General features: G+C 60.6%; 5 protein-coding genes across 5 annotated transcripts; all 5 read left to right on the top strand.

Annotated features, from left to right (window-relative positions):
• Positions 1-126: 126 nt before the first annotated feature.
• On the top strand, positions 127-3,714 carry LMJF_36_6210 (conserved hypothetical protein; the record flags this gene model as incomplete). Its single annotated transcript, XM_001687157.1, has 1 exon — positions 127-3,714. One exon carries the CDS (start codon positions 127-129, stop codon positions 3,712-3,714), a length of 3,588 nt encoding a protein of 1,195 aa, XP_001687209.1.
• A 708-nt stretch (positions 3,715-4,422) lies between these two features.
• On the top strand, positions 4,423-7,680 carry LMJF_36_6200 (conserved hypothetical protein; the record flags this gene model as incomplete). The annotated part of the gene is made up of 1 exon (XM_001687156.1): positions 4,423-7,680. The coding sequence occupies one exon, from the start codon at positions 4,423-4,425 to the stop codon at positions 7,678-7,680; it is 3,258 nt and encodes a 1,085-aa protein (XP_001687208.1).
• An 807-nt stretch (positions 7,681-8,487) lies between these two features.
• Positions 8,488-9,045, top strand: LMJF_36_6190 (conserved hypothetical protein; the record flags this gene model as incomplete). Its single annotated transcript, XM_001687155.1, has 1 exon — positions 8,488-9,045. One exon carries the CDS (start codon positions 8,488-8,490, stop codon positions 9,043-9,045), a length of 558 nt encoding a protein of 185 aa, XP_001687207.1.
• An 888-nt stretch (positions 9,046-9,933) lies between these two features.
• Positions 9,934-10,749, top strand: LMJF_36_6180 (conserved hypothetical protein; the record flags this gene model as incomplete). Its single annotated transcript, XM_001687154.1, has 1 exon — positions 9,934-10,749. The coding sequence occupies one exon, from the start codon at positions 9,934-9,936 to the stop codon at positions 10,747-10,749; it is 816 nt and encodes a 271-aa protein (XP_001687206.1).
• Positions 10,750-13,065: 2,316 nt separating this feature from the next.
• On the top strand, positions 13,066-14,523 carry LMJF_36_6170 (conserved hypothetical protein; the record flags this gene model as incomplete). Its single annotated transcript, XM_001687153.1, has 1 exon — positions 13,066-14,523. One exon carries the CDS (start codon positions 13,066-13,068, stop codon positions 14,521-14,523), a length of 1,458 nt encoding a protein of 485 aa, XP_001687205.1.
• Positions 14,524-15,011: the final 488 nt, after the last annotated feature.

Below are 15,011 nucleotides of genomic sequence, written 5' to 3'. Positions count from 1 at the left end.
TCATATCCGGAAAAGCGTCATGCGCCCATCTCATCGACGCAGCTCGCCTCCGCAGGGGGCAGCCAACATGGCAATGCCACCGTCCGCCGCAGTTGCGACGCTGCCGCTAGCATCTGCGCTTACTTAATGGTCCACCACGGACTTAGTCGCGTCCGCATCGCCCATGCACTGGGACTCCCCTCGCTTGTCGTCGAGGAGTCCATACGAAATGGCGTGTCCTCTGCGACACTGCGAGCGCAGCTGCGCGACTGGCTATACGAGGTCTCGGCCTTGTCTCCAGCACAGAAGCTGCGTGTGCCGGAGGCACTTTTCACGCAGCTGCAAGAAGATTGCGCCGCTGATGAGGTTCAGCGACAGCAGAATGTGTGCAACGGCGGCGTGTCACCGTATGGCAATGACTGCTCCCCCTTCGCCGCCCTCGACCCCGTCTCCCAGCAGCACTTCACTCAGCTACAGCACTCAGTGGGGCAGAGCTTTATTTCGATCCTGAATGACCCAGGCGAGCCGACCAAAAATGTAGACTGGGCCACCTGGTTGGGGGGCAAGCTCTACGCGGCCTTCGACTTTAATGGGCGTGTGGGCGACCTGGAGGACATGCTTCGTTCCTACTCGGCTGCGCAGACGGGGCCCGAGTCCTCTGCCGCCCTGCTCGCCGAGTACCCGTTCAATGAGGACTTCAGCGGCTACGTGAAGCTGATCTCAAAGGCCTACCAGGCCAATCAACGCGAGGGGATCGCGAACGATGCGAGGGAGTGGCGGGAGGACGGCGCAGAGGACGCCGGTGGCGACTACGCACAACGCGACAACGCAGCGACCGTGGATGGCCGGCCGTGGCCGACGGGGGTACCAACGGAGTTTTTTTCCATCTCCTACGACCCGGCATCTGAAATCCGCATGCTGTCGGACGCCGTGGGCGAGTCGTGGCCTGCTGCTACGCCAACATCACCCACTACGACAGTGGCCATACAGGGCAGCCTGACGGGAACACCGGCACAGGTGGTGGATGGTGGCACGTTTGCGGCTGACTACGAATATCTGGAGAGCCGCAATAAGGAGCTGCGCGCGTGGGAGTTGGCTGTGGAGAAGTGCCTGCTGCAGCACGTTAAACACCGCTCCGAGGACTTCTTCGCCACTTCCTGCCAGTTCGGCTTCCTCGGCAGCGATGCTCGAACTGTCTTGGCTGACGTGCGAGTGGCTCGCGAGGGCGGCATGCGCGCTGGTGAGCACTGCATTGCCGAGTACCTCCGCATTGGCAATCTCTACCGGCGACGGCAGAACTTTCTGCGACTGAACACCACCGCCACCTCGGCGCAGCACTTGCTGCGCCGATTAGGGGACATCGAGAACTGGGCTGCGCTGCCCGAGCGCGACTTCGGCGAGGTGCTGGCCATCTCATCCGCGCTGCTTGACCTGGAGACTGCGGTGCGCGGCACCAAGGATATGGAACAGGGCATCGCGTGGAAGTCCTTGTCGCACCTGAAGTGCCTCCAGGAGGTCCCGGGGCGTGTCCGGAAAGCGCGCAAAGCCCTCGAAAAGGTCGTGCTCGAAGAGTACTGCGGCGTGCTGCTGAGCAACTTCGACGAAAGCGAGTCAAGCGAGCGAATGGCGACCGTGTGCGAGAGCGTCACACGCCTCGGCGTGCTGAACGCGGCAAACCACCTCTACCATGTAAGGCTTGTTGATCTGCTTCAGGTCATGGCGCAAGAGGCGCTCGTGAGTCTCTTCATGAACGCTGGCGCGCTGGATAATGCCAAGGCGAATGAGCTACTCACCATTGTCAGCAACACGGTTGCTCTCGCCCTGCCAGACGCACGCCAGCAGCTCTGCGGGTTTGCGAAACACCTCCGGTTTCAGGGCTATCTGCAGGTGCTGCAGCAGTTTGTGGACATGCTCGTGGACTTTGTGACACACGCGTCTCAGAACTGGGGCTTTTTCCTCATGGGAGGGCTGCGGACGGCGCTCGCCATGTACGAGAACCGCCACATCCTGATGGAGACGGCGACGCGGGACCTGTTTTCGCGCGTGTGTGGCGAGGCGGAGTCGCTAATCGCGTCGTTGTTGGAGGTATACGCCAACGGGCCGCAGTTGTCGTCCATAGTCGAGTTGGTGCAGCTCGTGCGTGTTAGTGTGCAGTTTCCGATGCGCCTGACAGGCGACGTGGCTGGCCGACTGGTGTCACTTCTTCGCGAGGGCGGCAACGGGTATGGGACCGCGACCGGCTCGCCCGCGCCGTCGACGGCGAGCGACCCCAACGTGCAGTCCCTCGCAGCTGCCGAGGAACCGGTCGGCTTTGGGGTGTACCGTCCGACAAAAGTGATTGGCATCACTGTCCAGCGGCTTGTCAAGCGCTTTTTCCGCGACCAGCACAGCGTCAACAAGGAGAACATGATTATGGTGACGGAAGGGGAAACGTGGGCCGCCAAGGAGGCGGTCGACGAGTCGATACAGCAGCAGGTGGAGGACATGTGCACCATGGAGGCGTCAGCGCTGAAGGCGTTTCGGCTGCGGTCGCTGACGGCACTCTTCGCCTCGGGCGACAGCGACGGTATCTTTGATCGATGGCGCCATTCAGCGAACTCGGCTCGTGGTGCCGCGGATACCTGCGGCGCGGATGATCTCCTCAGCACCGGAGCCGCGAAACTCTACGTGCGAGTGCGGTGCAGTACCGGTGCCGCCGTCCTAGGCAACGGGAAGACGGCTAGCGACCCGGCGGAAGCGGCGCCGGGTGCCGACATTGACGCGCTGGAAGGCCGCCTCGTGCCTATCTCCCTCCTCGTTTTGATGGATCTGCTGCAGAAATACCACGAATACATTGCCCTCTTCCCCTTTCTTGCCTTCGATGTCGCGTCGCGCATGAGTGAGCTGCTCGACGAGTACGAGGGCCAGGCGGCCGCCATGGTGCTTGGCGCGCGGGCAGTGGAGAAGGGCACGCTTCCCACCATCACCACGCAGCACCTATGCATCGCCTCGCAGTGTGTCGCGTTTCTCATCGATTTCATTCCTGCTCTGCAGGCGCACTTGACGGCTGCGATGGAAGATGGTGCGCTTGCCTCCTCGCTGCGTGGCCGCGTGCCGCGCGATGCGCTGGCGGTGGCGAACGCGCTAGGCCTTATGGGAAGTGCTTCAGCAGCACAGATGCCGTCGGACTCGTCCTCTGCAAGCGCCGCTCCCGAGAAGACGAAGCTGTTCGTCACGAATGACTGGAACCGTGTGGTGCGCAACTGCGTGGCCCACCGCAACGAATTCTTCTCGAAGATGGGGTCCCTCGTGCACCGCAAGGTGAACAGCCTCGATCACGTCTCGATGGAGAAGGGACACTGGTCGGCGAGCGGTAACGAGTGGGTCATGGCAATGCTCCGCGAGGTGGCGCGGCTAATGCGTGTGCTGCGGCCGTTGCTGCCGCCTGGAGACATGGATGGCGTGATGGTTCCATTGCTCGGGTCGCTGAGTGTCATGCTGCGCGAGTCGACCCTGCAGATCCCGGCCACCGCGGAGGACGACCGCGCTGCCGCCGCGTCGGACGTGATGCTCTTCACGGCAAACGTGGAGAAGTTCGGCTACGATGTCCTCAGGTGCGCCGAGGCGACATCGGTGTCTACGGTGATGCAGGGCGGTCAGTCCTTCGTGCCGGTGTCGTCGGAGGAGGCAGTGCTGCGGTGGTTTTTGCCACCCCCTCAGTCCAGTTCTCCTCGACTTCCCGCCGCAACCAAGTGAAGCGGTTTTCGCTGTGCGGGCAACGGCAGCGATGCATCAACGACAGAGGAGGGAGGGGCGAGGGAAAGACAGGTGGTGGTGCACGCTGTCTTGCCTGCTACCTGCACCACGGTTTCTGCGGCCTCCCCTCTGTCGTTCTCTGCCTCGCTTGTGCACCTCGTTGTGTCGCACTATACCTTCCGCTTCAGATCGCGAGACTGAGGAGCGAGAAAGAAAGCAGCAACAGTACCACAACCCAGCCCAGCGGACTGGGGCGCACCACTTCCTTGGACCCTTTTGCCGTGGCTGCGGGTACGAAGGCAACGGATGCGAGCGCAGCTGAAACACTCATGCCTTTTATCGGCTAGGATCGCAAAAAACAACAACAACAACAACGGCACAACGAGAGAACGATTGAGGAAAGTATGGATGTCCTCTTGATTCTAGTAACTGCCCATGTGTGTGTGCGCGCGCGTGGATGTGGGCGTGTGTTGAACGCACCGAGCCCTCGCTCACGTGACCCTCCTTCATTTGGCGCCCGCGCTGTCTCTCTTCTATGTCGCTGCCTGCCTTCTTCGTGCTTTGTTTCTCGTAGCTCATGTTTTGACCAAACCCTCGCTCTGCGTTCTTGTTTCGCTTGCTTGCGCCGACCGCGCTTGGCGATGTAACGACACTTCTTCTTTCCCCACGAACACAGCAACGCGTTGCGCATCATCCACGTACTCGTCAATGCGCCGACTTGCACAGGAGACGCAGTCGCGGCGGCCTCTCCGCCTCACCTTAGCGCTCACGAGCGCCCCTCGAACACAGGCTTCGCGAAGTCAGACGTTTGACAGAGTGGTGCCTTTCCACAGCCGCCCAGATGAGCACGAAATAACATCCCTCTTTCCAGGCGACCCTGGCGCGCATGAGGCAAGCGGGCAGCCACGTCGACGTCGACGCCGGGGCAACGGAGAAGCAGACACGTTGCTGAAGGACGTGTACGCGCTTGGCAAGATCGTCGCCGACGAGCAGAAGCGGAGTCGCGTGTCCATCCCAGCTTCGCGGCTGGGGGGGCGATCCGGCCCAAACACCCGGGCGCCGAGGACAGTCGCGTCGGGGGACGCTGCATCGACTCTGCCCTCCGAGGAGGGCTCGCTAAATGCGAAACCGCTAGTCGCACCGCCGCCGCTCTCGGCACCAGCGATGGCCGTGAACGCCGGCGTACGGAATCGACGCGCTTCATTTCCTCCGGCGGCGTTGCCACCTCTTCAGTCCTGGACATCGTCCTTCATTCTCACGCCGGAACACCTGCAGGCCACCTCCGACGCCCACGGCGCGTCCGACATCGCCTTTACTTTGGAGGAGTTGGAAAACACGCTCTTTTCTCCCGTCATCGAGAAGACCGAGGGCGACGCGCAGGTGACGAAGAGAGAGGCACTTACAGGGTTGTCTGCCCCACCGTCACCGCCGGTGGCTCCTACAATGCCGTGTAGTGAAGCGCCACCTGCACGACTCGAGCCCGCCCCAGCAGCACCAACGGCCGACACCGTCGACGCAGCAGCGCCACCTGTGGCGCAAACTGCTGCATCGCCGAGGTGGACTCTTGACGACCCGACCCCAGCCTCGCCTACTGCCAGCACAGAGCCTTTTCTGCCTTCGGCGGCAGACTTTGCCACAACTTTCCCTCCCACCTCCTCTCCACCCACATCCTCTGAGCGCCGTTGCCCACCAGAGGTGTCCACCCGTGCGCCGCTCGCGACTCCCGTACTCCGGTGCCGTCTACGCGGATCAACGGTATATGTGAGCATGACACGTGCCTTCCCGACTCCCCGTGAGTTGATGGAGGCCCTTCATGATGCGGTCACGTTTATCGAGTCGCTACCGGCTCTGCCGCAGGGCCCGCGACTGGTGCGCCTGGGAGTGGATTTGCCAAGCGCAGCGTCGGCCTCGTGCGCCTTCCTGGAACCGGCGGGGTGGACCGAAGTTACTTCCAGCGTGGAGGAGCGTATGGCGGCGCAGCTTCTCAAAGAGCGGCTGCTGCAGCGTATGACGGAGGGTCCCGTGCGCGGGTTGCAGTACATCGCGGAGCTGCGCGCTGCTGAAGTGGAGGCGCCGCTGGTCGTCTGTGACACGGCGGCGGAGCTGCTGCTGGCCTGCACCACGTACGAGATTCGTTCCTGCGCTCGGCCCGGTGTGGTGCTGAATGGTAGCACAGAGGGTGCTGTGCGGTTCTCGTTCAGCGGAATCGGCGTCGGTTTGTTCCCGGCGCCGTCGACCGTTCTGCGACTCGGGCAAGCGGTCACGGCGATGTGCGACAGGGAGGCAGAGCGCACGTTTCTCCTAGAGGCGCTAGCCCGCTCAGGTGGACGCCCTGCCGGCACGGTTCCTGTTCCGCAGCCGCGACACCTTGTTGTGGAAGTGATGCAGCACCTGCACGACCTGCCTGTTGCGGTTTCTGCGGCATTGCTGAGGGGCTGCGTGGGTTCACATGGAAGTGCGAGGGAGAAAGCCGTGGGGACAGCAGCGGAGGGTCCAGCTCACATGGTTCACTGGTTTAATGCAGCGAAGGCAACGGCGAGGCAGTGGTGGGAGTTGGTGCAGGAACATCGGGACGGAATGTGGTCGAGGCGCAACAAACGCCCTGGCGCCTGCACCGCGCGCGTGTCCTCCTGCCTCACCGCCAGCGAGGTGTGGGGGCGTTTGTGCGACGTGATTCTCTCGCCCGCAGCCGATAACGTCTGCATACACCAGGCTCTCTCCGACGCGATGCATTCTGCGCCTGTGCGGCGGTGCAGGCACAACTACCTGGCTGTCGCGTCGCCTGCGTTCGCGCACACAGCCACCTCTGATGCCCCCTTGCAAGCCGCTGTCGTTGACGTCACTGCCTCCTCACTCCAGCGCACATCCGTGGCAGACCTCGCTTGTGAGATTTGCGAGCAGCCGGCGGACGTCGTCCTCGTGCTATCCGAAGATGTGCGACTGCAGCAGAAGCTGCATTTTCTCGCGTCACTGCACTTGACAGATAGTGGCAGTCACCACCGCGTCACCGTATTACTTCCCGGCGACCCGGCAGAGGTGGCCGAGTGCATTTCTCTGACGCGGTCGTGTGCCCGCTTAGCCCCACAGCAGTCATGCCACGAGGTGCATCCGTGCAAACTGCACCCATGTCACCCGTGCTGGCTGCATCAGCTTATCGAGGTAAGCAACGCTCATTCCTCTGCAGCCGTCCCAGGCAGCTCGCCAGCGCCCCATGATGCAGAACCTGCATCACTCGCTGAGCTCTACGTCGCGCACGCGTGGCGCCGCCCGTGTGTGACGACGCGTACAAGCAGTGTAGGGCTGGAGATGTCCGCTGCCGTGGCCTTTTCGTGGCAGCGGCTCATCGCGACCGCCACAGGGGCAGCCCCGAGGAAGGCGCTTGTGGAGGAATTTCAGCGCACGCATCTGGCGCCGCTCGTGCTGCTGCGCCCGCCCGCCAAGAACGATGGCGGCGACCACGCGGCGCAGGCTTGGTGGACCGAATATGGCGAGATGTCGATAACACAAAAGGAGTCAGCGGCGTCGACCACCGTGTTGACGCTCATGAAAGGCATGAGTGCCGCTTGGCCGGTCCCCTCCTCGGCGTCTGGTCTCACGGCGCCTACCAATCGTAGCAGCAGCTGCGTTGTCGAGTGCGGCGTTGCGTTTCTCTTTGTGCTCGACGTGGCATGCCAAAGTTTGCTTCGTCGCGCCATCGAATCACCGGATCAGCTTAACGTTCTCTCCATCGCGGCTCTCGGACTGGACAGCTCTGCTGGTGGTCTCGTGGAGGTGGCGGACTGCGTTGCTGGCGACGGTGTAGAGACGCTTGTCTCTGCCATGGAAGAGACGGCGGCGGTACACGGCATCCGCTTTGCCTCGCTCGCGCTGCTCCGCTGGATGGTAGATAATCGGCTTCTGCTTTATCAGCTGACCCCTCACACGATTGACCGCTATATCGCCTACTCGCAACACCGCAGCGTGTAGGCCGGGTGTGGTCTGGGCCCTGTCAGTTTGCAGTGGTCGCGCTGCGCGTGTGCGTGTGCGTCGGTGTGTTGCTGCTCTGGCACCACGTTTGTTGTCAGTGCGCCACCTGCCACAGCTGCCGCGGGAGGGGAGAGGAAAAGATGTGTGGTGCTCGTGTGCGCTTTCCGATCTTTGCGCCGCTGCCTGCGTGGTTGTTTGTCGTGTTCCTGTTAAGAACGGTTCCTAGGCGCAGCGGGGCGCTTCACATTGGCATTGAGCACTTCGAATCGACTTTGACAACTGCGACAGGGGGTGACATGTGGTGATGGAGCGGGAGTAGAGAAGGAGGGTTGAGGGGGAAGAGGAGGATGGGAACGTGCCATGTGGGAATGGCGCTTTGACCAGAAATGCAAAGCGCGCGCATGCGCGCAGATGCTTCCATTGTGCGGCGGTCTCATCCGGGACACACAGCCCACGCCTGTCCGCCCACCCCACACCCCTCCGCTTGCGTTCCTCGGCCTCTGCTAGGGAAGGCCGTCCACGAAGGCGCCTTCGCTCTGGCACCTTCTCCGCTGCGCCTCTTCGTGATTTCCTCGTGGCGGTGTCGTTTGATGCATACAACACTGAACTGGTCGACTATTCACTCCCTCTCCCCTATCGCTGTTGCCCACGCACCCCTTAGCTGCTTGCCGGTCGAGATCATCAGTGGACGTGGTATGGGGACGACGTGTTGCTACACCGCAACAAAAAGAAGCGCCCCTCTTACTCGGCCCACTTCCCCGCACTCATACGCGTATTGATAGAGTCGACGAAAACCTGAAGAACACCATGGTGCTTAACAAGTGGGCCGCGGTGACGAAAAGCGCCCCACCCGCGGCAGGTTTGCGGCCACTGGCGCGCACGGTCTCGCCAAACCCGAAGCTGCGCCCGGCAGACTACAAAGTTCCCTACGTACTTCGCACCTTCATCAAGGACCGACATTCGAGTGAGATGCAGCACATCGAGAACCGAGGCATGTACCGCGAAGAGCTCGCGATTGAGCGGTCACGCTTTCCGCGCATGCAGAAGACACTGACGATTCAGACGGATGGTTCGCTGAACGAGCGCGAGTTTGAGTTTGCGGTGCCGCCTGTGGTTATGCTCTTTCAGGATCGCCTCTCTGCACATCGGCAGCGCCAGGTTGCTCTGGCCAAAATTGGCAAGCTGAAGCGCGTCAAAAGCTGGGAGACGTCGGTTCGAGGCAAGGAGTCCCTGAACCCAGTGTGCAACGCGCTCGTGTTTCCGTATTGTGTCCCCAAGAAGATGCTGGTGCGGCCGCGCATCGTAGACCCGCTAAGCGCCAAGAGTATGGCCGATAACCGCAGAAGTCGTGACGACCCGTCGTGAATCGGTGCCCGCGGGCGCGTGCAGGCAGGTTGGGCTCGCCTGGCCATGGTGTGTGAGTTGCGTTGTCCCGGCCTGACGGTGTGTTTTTCAGCAAGAACGAAGGTGAAGGGGGAAGAGAGTACAAAAAAGCGCGCACAGTCAGGCAGACTCGACCACGGGAAGGAGTCCGGCCATTAGTGGCAACGGTGGGCTGCTGCTGCTGCCGATGCGTCGCTTTCTCGTCCTTGTGGAGTGCCGCTGCTTGCGTCCTGACGGGTTCGCCGGGCTCTCCGTCTAGCGCACCCGTACATACAGCACCATCTCTCCCACCGCTAAACAGCGACGGACACACGCACGTTCTTTCTCGTTGCCGCTCCCCGAGTCGCCCGCTTCATGTTTTTCTTTGCTTTGGTGCTTGCAGGCGGTCGATGCGCATCCATGGCACGTCACCCCAATAACTACACGGTGCGTATCTCACGCTTCTCTAGCGTCTTAACGCTGCTCTACCTACCTTCGCCCTTTCTCTCTCTATCCCTTCCCCTCTCCACTTCGTATCACTCAACTCCGCATGCGCACTTTCCAGTCTCTTTACCAACAGGAGCTTCTCTGACCGACCGCTTAGAAATCTCTCTCTCGTGTTGCACCTCGTGTCAGTCCGCCGTGACGTTTTCTTTGGTCTTCTCGGCAGTGATTTCGCCTCGACCTTTTCCTCTGCGGTGTCTCTCTCTTTCCCTCCACGCTGTTTCGTTGCTTCCGTTCTTGTTGTTGGATGGCACCTTGAGGTGCCCACCAGTGACGGTTCTGTGCTGTCCGTGTCTGCTCCCATTCGCATCCATTCTATTCCTTGTTTCCTTCCTTTCTTTTTTGTTTTTCTTGGAGGCGTGCGCCCTTTGCACGGTCGAAGCCTGCATGTGCGTGGTTCATGCACTGACTTCCACCCAAACTGTGTGCATGATGTCCGCCGACCCCAACTCGTTCGAGGCGATCAGGCCGAAACTGACGGCACAGACGCTGCAGGATATCGAGGGACTCGACCCTCAAAAGTACGGCTTCGGTCGCGAGGAGTGCTGTGGCCCGATCCCGACCAAGATCATCGGCAGCATGAGCCTGCGGGAGCACATCTTTCTGAACACTCGTATGCCTGCAAGGGAGTGGGACAAACGCACCGAGAACGTGCCGGGCTTTAAGGAGCTGAGCCAACGCGTGAAGCACGCGTTACCGGATGCAAGCTTTACCGTCTCGCACCTTGACCAGGACACGGAAGACTCGATCCTACACTGTAAAGTGGACGACGACAAAAAGGCGGTCATCATCACACAATACAGCAGCGTCTCGGAGCCGTATGAGCTGCCGTGGGAGGTAAAGGGCACACTGGCCGTCGACCGCTCGGGCGAGTACTTCATTTTCGTCTGCTCCCACTTCACACGCGATGCGCGCTGCGGCTACTGCGGCTCCGTCTTGATCGACCTCTTTCGTCATGCTCTCCTCGAAAAGATGGGTGCCGGTGGCACAGCGCGGGTGACGGTGTGCTCGTGCTCGCACGTGGGTGGCCATGTCTACGCGGGCAACGTGATCATCTACAGCCGCCACGGTGGCATCTGCTACGGCCTCTTCAAGCCGGAGGATGTGCTGCCCGTAGTGGACGCCATCGCGGAGGATAAGGGTGCCATACCCGAGTCACTCAGGAACCGCATTCGTGGGCAGATGGGGTCCAACGCATCGTAAGCAACGATCGGCGTGGAGGCAGGGGCGACAGAGAGGCATCGGACAGGGTGGAGGGCATGTATGCCTGAGCGAAAGGGACGCAACACTGGAGACACGGCCTGTGCGACCCCGTGCGTTGCGTGGTGGTTTCCCTGAGTGCCGACCGCAGCTCTGTAAGATGTGCCCCTGCGTGTGCGTTGTGTGCATGTGGCAAGATGGTAAGACTTGCTGTGCGCATGGGGCACGGCCCCTTGAACCTCGGCAACTCGTTGGACCCTGTATTCCGCCACGACAGCTGCGGCAGTTTCCACTGTCCCGACTCCTCCTCGTCCTATTGCTTCTCAGCCGTGTTCCTCTTGCATATCCACCTGCCATGCTTCCATGCTAACGTTACCCCTCGCGGTCATTCTTGCAGGTGGCATCGGACGTTATGCGCCACCATCTGCTCTGGCACTGTGTGTGTGTGGGGGGGTTGTGATGGTGGTGGTGTGTGTGTGTGTGTGGGGGGGGTCGGTTGGCCCTGTCTGTTCTTCGTTCTCCTGTTCGCCCGTTCTCTGCTCTCCACTCCGTCTCGCTCTGCCTTACGTTTTTCATCGGTTCATGTGTTCGTGCGTGCACGCGCGCGTGTGCATCTGTGCTTGAGGGATGTTCTGAGTATACTTCACTCATTTTCATCCCCTGCACACGACGCCATCCGAAACGCTTATCGTCTCAGTCCCTCATGTTCGTTTCTGTCGCCGTAGTTCCCCTCTTACACCCCGCCCCCACCCTTACAAAGGAACGCTGCTCCGGTGTGGCCGCTTATCCCTCTGTGCGTGTGTGTGTTTGCCGTCTGCGCCCTCTCCATCTGCCTGTGACGCATCTCTCCGCATGCGTGCGTGCTTTCTCTCCCTTTTTCCCTACCAGTGCCCCCCCCCCCCGCTACCTTACCCCACCCGCCACGGCCAGCAGCACCACCGATCCCTGATCCGCCTCCACGGTCGCTGCACACCCTCCCTCACTTCTGAAATCGGTGCCATCAGAGAAGATGCGGCCCATCAAAAGAGCAGCACGTATTTTTTGCTTTATGTTTTTGCGAGCGCATCGGCTGCACCGTGGAAGCAGTCCGTGTGTCTGATCTGTGGAAGGGGTGAGAGGAGGAGTGTTTGTATTCGGCACACGCCCGTATCCAAGTCCACACAGGCGAGTGGAGAGGTGCGCGCGAGAGAGGCCGCCTTTGCGGCTGCTTGCGACTCGCTGAGCGTCTGCTTATTTGTGCCTGTGTATGTGTGTGGGCAATGACGATGGAATCCGATGTCACCTTTTCTTGCGCCCCTCTTATTGTCTCTGACGAATACACGACCCAGAGTGACGAAAGAAACAAGTGGTAACGACCGGCGTACTTTGAAGAAGCAGTTGGAGGGGTTGATGTGCCTTTGTGTCTAAAGCGGTCTGCACTGCTGGTTCTCTATCGGTGCTGTGGTTCACAGCTCGGTTGTGGTGCACTGCTCAAAACACCGGATAAAACGCTGAGGTGCAAGCACATCCTCGTCGTGCGTGAGAGGCGTGTCTGCACGAAATACTGCCACGTGTAAAGAGGGCAGGGGAGGGAACAACGAACGAAAGCACGCACGCATTCGCAGCGAAGCAGCAGGCAGTAAACAAATGGGGGACTCTGCGACACCCCTTTTGTGCGTCCTGGAATGCGACAATGGTGGGTCGAAACACGCAGAATAGCCCCATGCGCGACCTTAAGCATAGAAAGCGCGCGTGTGTGCGCACGGATGTGGAGGGGATGCTGGGCGCCGTGGCGTGATGCACTTCTCTCTCTATCGCGGAGGAACAGCGAGGAGAGTTTTGCCACCTTCCGCTGCAGTCGCACAGACGGTATTTTCCTTACCTGCAACTCGCCGCCGCTGCCGCCCTCCCCTCGCCCTCATCTTCTGCTTTCTTCTCCCCCCTTTCTCACATCACGCACACACATTCCACACCATATCCTTTTTCTTGGGAGGGTAGGGGGGAGGTGGCTGCCGTGGCACCTGCCTTTTTCGTTACTGGTGCAGTCTTCCTGCGTTCTCCCTTGCCGTTTCACGTCGGATCAGGGCAGCGACACTTCACTTGTGGCCTAACCTGCATTTCTCTGCTTGGTGCTCTCTTGTGCTCCGTGCCTCTTCCTCAGTCATTATAGGCATCGCGGAGAGTTCGCGGGTGGGCCTGCACGTTGCACGGCGCTCTTTTTTTTTAGCGCCGTTGAACACAGGTCGGTGGCTCTCCTCTTGCTCGGCGCGGGCATCCGCTGACGTGATACTAGTGATTCCTTTGTTTCCTTTGGTGTTTGCTGTCCTAGATTCACCGGCGATGGCGCAGCCGTGCAATAGCCTGTCCGAGTTCCCCTACGCGGAGGCGGCCAAATCGCTAGCGAAGCGCACCTCACTTACTAACCAAGGTGCGCCACCGCCGTGGACGAAGTCGATCATGGAGTCGACAGCAGTCTGTACAGAGGACAAAGTGTTTGTCATCGGCGGGATGGATACGTGTACGCAGCGCATCGTGCCGTACGCACGGGTATGGGATGCCGTGACGCACGTCTGGACGCGATTGCCCGACGCCCCGGTCAGGGTCGCCCACGCAAGCGCCGCCGCGCTGCCTGCCGAGGGGTCCATCATCTTATTTGGTGGGTGGGACGGCACAAAGTGCAACGCAGAGCTGTGGCATCTCCACCCTCGTCGCCACGACGGCGCCACTGCAGGTGCGGATAGGGTGTCCCCGCCGAGCCTCGGAGTGACTGGAGGAGGACGTCCCTCCACCACTCCTACAACTGCACGGGAACGGGCGTCAAAAGGCGATGATGAGGCTGCGCTTCAGTGGGATCGACTGGAAACCGACACGCGTGTCTCTGCACGACCGGTGGGGCGATACGGACACGCGCTGGCTTTTGGAGTTTCTGCTCCGGCGGAACAGTCGCAGACTAACCCACCATCATCGCCGGCTGCGGGGCTGCTTCAGCCCTCTGATGAGGCGACGGGACCTGCCGCTGCGGCGACCATGTTCTCTGGTGCGCCAACGCCGACAACTCTGGAGCCGGTTTTCTATCTTTTTGGTGGCAATGACACCACTTCGCGGCTGAATGACGTGTGGCGGCTCTGGCTCACGCCGTCCATCCAGCAACGCGTCGCGCACTGGGAGCGGCTGAAGGCGACCCCTGGCGTCTGCCCGTGTCCGCGTGAAGATGCCGTCGTAGCGTTTGACGCGGCTCGACAGTGCCTTTGGCTGTATGGCGGCAGTAGCGCCACTGGCGCCCTCGACGATTTGTGGTGCCTTTCCTTGGTCGGCGAGTCATGTGTAAGCGGGCTCACATGGACACCTGTCTATTCACTGGGCGGACACCGACTGGCACCAACCCGGTGGAACCTTTCTACAAAGTGTATGCCGGTCGCCGCGGTGGTGGAGGACGGCAGTCTCTACGTGCTATTTAACGAGGCACCAAAGTCGTCGAAGTGCCTCCACACAAACGGCCGAGAGCCGCTCTACCGTTTCTGTTTGACAACGCATCACTGGCTCTCTTGCTCCCTCTGCCAGGAGGAAGCGGCCTCGAGCCAGCCCTCATCGTCCCTGCGAACATCGCTCCCCCTTGCGCAGCAGCTAAGCTCATTCCGCGTTGTCGCATCGTGCGCGTGCAATCGCTTTCTTTTCTGGCTGATGGACTCCGCGGGTGACGAACCTTCCGACACGCAGAGCAAGCCGGCAGTGGTCCAGGTGGAGCTAAACTCCCTCGACACAAAACCCACGAAGCGGCGTGCGGAGCGCAGTCGATAATTGCGCAGGGGAAAGCTACTGCTGGCACAGCTGTTGGCAGGTCTCTCACCTACCCATGTCGTCGTCCGTTTGTTTTTGCTTTGAGTGCATGGTTTCGTTAAGGCCACTACTCCTGGTTACTCCATATCGTCCAGACGCGTTTGGTTGTTTGACGTATCCCTGCTTCCCATCCCCCACCGAAACAGCACCTTTTGGCACGAGCTCACATCTTCGTTTGTTTTTCGCCTCTCGTCCTCGCGTCGCAGTCCGCTGCCTTCCCCCTTTGTTTTGTTCGCTGTAGTCCACATGCTTCTGCTTTCTTTTTCTTTCTCTCTGTTGTTGTTGTTGAGTGGAACACACGCACTCACCGGCGATGTAAGGCGACGTTATCGCACGTCTTCCCCCCCCCTTTCCTTTCCTTTCCTTTCCTTAGCCCTCATCTCCCTACTTTGTCTCTCTGTCCCTCGCGGCATTTTTTTGTTTTGCATTTTCCGTTTCTTTCGTTCCGC

Source organism: Leishmania major, chromosome 36 (genome assembly GCF_000002725.2).
Source record: "Leishmania major strain Friedlin complete genome, chromosome 36".
Taxonomy (NCBI): Eukaryota; Euglenozoa; class Kinetoplastea; order Trypanosomatida; family Trypanosomatidae; genus Leishmania; species Leishmania major.
The sequence above is the reverse complement of the archived record's forward strand: the minus strand, read 5'-3'. Positions and strand labels throughout refer to the sequence as shown.